This window comes from Triticum aestivum, chromosome 7A (assembly GCF_018294505.1).
Source record: "Triticum aestivum cultivar Chinese Spring chromosome 7A, IWGSC CS RefSeq v2.1, whole genome shotgun sequence".
Taxonomy (NCBI): domain Eukaryota; kingdom Viridiplantae; phylum Streptophyta; class Magnoliopsida; order Poales; family Poaceae; genus Triticum; species Triticum aestivum.
In genome coordinates this window covers 236,881,780-236,886,708 of record NC_057812.1, presented here as the reverse complement: position 1 = coordinate 236,886,708, position 4,929 = coordinate 236,881,780, and the positions used below count along the sequence as shown (strand labels likewise).

General features: G+C 56.2%; 1 protein-coding gene across 1 annotated transcript; it reads right to left on the bottom strand.

The window, feature by feature from the left end:
• Positions 1 to 579: 579 nt before the first annotated feature.
• Positions 580 to 4,453, bottom strand: LOC123151894 (probable L-type lectin-domain containing receptor kinase S.5). Its single transcript, XM_044571528.1, has 2 exons — positions 2,753 to 4,453; positions 580 to 1,770 (listed from the first exon to the last, which is right to left on the bottom strand). Exons 1-2 carry the CDS (start codon positions 4,092 to 4,094, stop codon positions 911 to 913), a joined length of 2,202 nt encoding a protein of 733 aa, XP_044427463.1. The 5' UTR covers positions 4,095 to 4,453; the 3' UTR covers positions 580 to 910.
• Positions 4,454 to 4,929: the final 476 nt, after the last annotated feature.

Here is a 4,929-nt window from a genome sequence, read left to right as displayed (position 1 = left end):
TTAACGAGCTACTCGTGAAACTCGTTAGCTCACTCGTTAAGCTCGTTAAGCTTAACGAGCTATAATCAATGATTGGCTCTGTTCATTAAGAAGCGAGCTATGAGCTTAACGAGCCGAACTATCGAGCGCTCATTAAGCTCACGAGCTACGAGCTTTTGGTCCAGCCCTACCCGTAGCAACGCACAGGTATTTAGCTAGTACTAGTAACTTGGGGGATATAACAGGAACACAAAAACTGCACATTTAGAGGAGAGAACACCGCTGCAAATGGCTGGCATGATAGTGGACATCAGACGAGATCTAAGATATATGGCGTTTGACGGATGCAAAATGCCTTGATACCCCTTTCAGGGATCTGACATGAAAGATCGGCCTTGGGCACTGTTTCCGGCGTTTTTCCCTTTCTCTCTGGACCTTTTCCTTGATATTCGGAGTGTGCCTTTTCTGAGGGAAATGTTACAAATCCAAGGCCAGTTTTTAAGCATGGCAAATTGAACTTTTCTATGACAAATTATGTTGTCGCGAGTATGATTTGTCATGCGTGCTAAAATACATTGTCATCAAAAATCTGCCGTTCGATTCGTAGCGAAATCTTTTACTTCAATTTGTCCCTGCTTAATACAATGAAGCCAGCGACTGCTCGATCTTAAAAAAGAAAAAGAAATACTGTTCGCGCCGCTATCTAGAACAGAACCCAGCAGACTTGCAACTTTGCCTTCACAAGAATTGCACTAACCCCCCAAAAAAAAACCTCCATCGAAGGGTACACAAAGTGGACAAGAAATGCAAGAACAGTTCCCGTTAGAAAGATAATTACAGATGAGCAATTTTGAGAAAGCCAAAAAGAACGTAGGTGACTTCGGTTTAGACAATTACTCCAGAGAGACGGTGGCAATGCGAAACCGACGTGTCAAACCAGTGAACCGGAGGTGTCCTGCTCCGGCGCCGGCGCGTGGTTCTGGCTGCCCCTCGCGAAGTTGCCGCTCCACGTGGACGTGGACGTCACGACCGTGCTCGACGTCGATCCCGCCGTCGTGGACATGGTGTCGAATCCTCCGTCCGTCGCCGGCCACACGAACGACGGCTTGAACGGCGGCACGGCCGGCGTCGGCATGGAGCGCAGCAGGATCTGCGAGATGGCCTGCGCCTTGGGCCGCTCGGCGGGCGTCGGGTGGCTGCAGGCCAGGCCCAGCATGAGCAGGCGCTCGGCGTCGTCCTCGTCGAAGGCGCCGTCGAGGCCGGGGTCGACGGCGTCGAGCGCGCGGCCGTCGCGGTGGAGGCGCCACACCCAGTCGACCAGGAAGTGGAAGCCGTCGATGTCGCAGCGCGGGCGGCGGCCGCAGACGACCTCGAGGATGACGGCGCCGAAGGCGTAGACGTCGGACTCGCGGGTGGCCTTCTCGGTGTGGAAGCACTCGGGGGCGATGTAGCCGACGGTGCCGTGCACGCCGCCGCCGGCCTCCTCCGTGTAGGAGGTCTTGTCCGTCTCGATGGCGCGGGCGAGGCCGAAGTCGCCGAGGCGCGCGGTGAAGGCGGCGTCGAGCATGATGTTGGAGGCCTTGAGGTCGCGGTGCACCACCCGCTGGTCGAACTGGTCGTGCAGGTAGTGCAGCGCCGACGCCACGCCCTGGACGATGCCGTACCGGAGCTCCCACCCCAGCGGCTGCCCCGGCCGCGACCCCGGCGCCGAGCTGAACAGGTGCTGGTCCAGGCTGCCGTTGGACATGTACTCGTACACCAGCAGCAGCTCGCCGTTGTCGTGGCTCCACCCTGCACCGTCCGTCCACCCATGTTAATTAATTAGTCTACTACTTACTCTTCATCTCTCACTCGCTAATCTTTTTGTTGTGCAGTGAGAATGTTGGACGAAATGTTTTAGATCATCAGATTCTTGTTAAAATCTTGGACAAAGGAATATATAGATCTTTTATTTTTATTCTTTATTATGAAGCGAATAGATAGATCATGATGGGCATTGCTTGTAATGAGGTGTATCCATGAAACCATCCAGTGCTTTTCTTTTCGAAAAAAATGAAACCATCCAGTGTGATAATTGAGCAAGATGTTCTTTTTACTTAAAAAAGGGGCAAGATGAGATTGTTAATTAGGGCATGTACAATAGTGGCATATGGATACATATGCCCCATGACAAAAAGTAATTTGAGGCATCTACATTTATTTATTTTTTCAATGCAAGCTACTATTAGTGAGCCTCGTTAAGAAATAGAAAATAAAGACTCTAATACACATGCATCTCTACTTTCACTCCAACCTTTTCAACTTTTGTCACCAGACCACATTTTTTCTCTTCAAGCACCCGCCTCCTGAAAAGGATCCCGCTTCCCTATCCAAACCTACTTTACGTCATATCCGATCCTACATGATATACGAGGCATCACCTTGAGCCTATGCATTATACATGCACTTAAGCATAATACAGACTGGGAAAGCTTTGGTTGGTCTGCGTTTAACGCCATGAACGCATTCAAGCTGTAAAGTTCAACTAAAGTGAAGGGTCAAAGCATTGTTGTGCAAGTGTGCACATGCATCAAGCTCCTAGGAAACCGAGCAAACCCGGTTCAAATTGGCCTTTGTTAATGGCGACACGAATTGGCCTTTGTTAACGGCGACACCCCATGTGCAAGAATCACGTGCCGGAAAAACGATAAGCGAATAAAGAAATCATGTGCAAGAATCAAGTTGTAAACCGCGTTGCGGCGGCGGCCGGAGGGGGGAGGGGGGGAGGGCTTACCGACGAGGCGGACGAGGTGCTTGTGGCGGAGGCGGTTGATGATGCTGAGCTCGGCGAGGAAGTCGTTCTGCCCCTGCGTGCTCGCCCGCGAGAACTTCTTCACCGCCACCTCCACCGCGGTCCCCGCGGCGGCCGGGTTGCTGTGGTCGTCGGCCACCGTGCCGCGGTACACCACCCCGTACCCGCCCTGCCCCAGCTTCATCCGCTCGTCGAAGTTGTTGGTCGCCCTCCGCAGCTCCCGGTAGTCGAACTCCCGCGGCCCGCCGGCGAGGCTCCGGATCATCGTTCCGGTGATGGCGCTCCCCTGGTCGCGGCCCAGCTTCCGCCGCCTCACCACGCACACGTAGTACCCCAATGCGGCGGCGGCGCCCAGCGCGAGCACCCCGACGGGCACCCCGACGGCGAGCCCCAGAATGAGGCCCCTGTTGTTGCTCGGCTCGTCCAGCTTCTCCACCGTCATGTTCCACGCTAGGACGCAGTTGAGCTGGTACTTGGTGCCCGTCGACGCGGCGAACCCGAGGTAGGACCTCTCGGCCACGGTGGCCCCGAGGTCCAGCGGCGCGGCGAGCACCGGAGACGCGGGCTTGGCCGCCTCGAAGTCGGCCATGTACACCGTGATGTGGCGGGCGCTGCCGTTGTAGTCGATCCAGACGTTGTACTTGGCGGTCTTGACCGGCGAGATCTCGATGCCGCGGGGCGTGAGCGAGGCGTTGGCGACGGAGACGACGCTGTTGACGTTGAGGCCGACGTGGTTGTCGTCCGGGTCGTAGGGCTGCTTCTCGGTGTCGAGCTCGACGGCGACGACCTGGTTGGCGGCGCTGCCGTCGGTCGTCGCGTTGGTGAGGCCGAGGAACCCGCCGTAGCTGCCGGCGGGTGGCTCGCCCGCGGACGGCGCGATGAGGAACGCGAACCCCTCCGCCGGGTCCGCGCCCGACGGGCGGAAGACGTTGACGGTGAACACGGTGCGGAACGACGCGACCTTCTTGCCGCCGGCGCTGGCATTGCCCTTGCCGCCGCCCTTCTCGAGGCGCCAGAGCCTGACCGGGGCGTAGTAGAGGACGCGGCCGGACTTGTTGGTGAGGAAGTGGGCGGCCTCGTTGCCCGTGTCCGGCGTGATCTGGAGCGCGCCCTTGGTGATGTCGGCGTCGCCGACCACCGTCAGGTTTTTGCCGCGGTACTCGGGGTGGAAGTTGGAGAAGCTGAACTCGGTGACGCTCCCCGCATCCAGAATATCCAGCGAGCCGCCATCGGCGGTGGCGTTGGTGGCGAGCGAGGTGGTGGAGCCCGAGCTGGAGGAGGCCAGGACGAGGAGCGACAGTAGTACGAGGAAACGCACGGCCATTAATGGCGAGCCAAGAAAGAGGCCGAGACGAGACGACCTCAACAGCGTTCGCGCCCGTGCGTTTCCTTCAACTGGACGCCGTGCAGTGCACTGCCCGAGCCGCGTCCGTATTTCTACCCCGCGAGATCAGATTCTGCCGCCGCCGGTTTGGATGAATGGGAGAAAGGCGAAAGTCACAGGGAGAAAGGGTTCTCTCGCGGTGGCAAAGCCACGTTCACACAGGTGTCGCCTTGCGGAGGAGAAGCAGAGAGGAAGGCGCCGGCGGCTTCCTGGCTTATCTCCTGCCCGAATTTCCCTGCGTCGCTTTTCCGTAATCTTTGTGAGAAGTCTGTAGTAATCGGAGTGGAGATCTCATTGGACGGAGTGATAGCAATGACGTTTTTGCCATTTCTTGCCTGTTTTGGCAAGTTTGCCGGTGATGTGGTAGTAAATGTACTCCTACTGGCAAGTTGATAGCAATACCATTTTTGCTATTTCTTGCCTGGTTTGGCCGGCGTGCTGGTGGTGTGGTAGTAAATGTACTCCTACGAGCATCTACAGCCGGATTTGACAAATTAAACCTCTCAAACGCCCACGGACGCGGTCGAAAGTCGCTGACAACTATGCTTGCGCTGGAGCTTGACATTTAGCGCCATGCTGATTCGCAACTTCGGGTCGAAGCTCAGCTCGGCCGAATTATACAGCAAGACAAGAAGCAAGCTTCTGTTTAGGGCCGTGCGATCGGTGTAGAGCGCTGTTTTTCGGAATTTTGGACTTGTTTTTCGGGAACTTTGGGCTGTGGTGCTACTACTGGTAGTAGTATAATGCTTAACCGGAACAAACTCTACGGCATCAG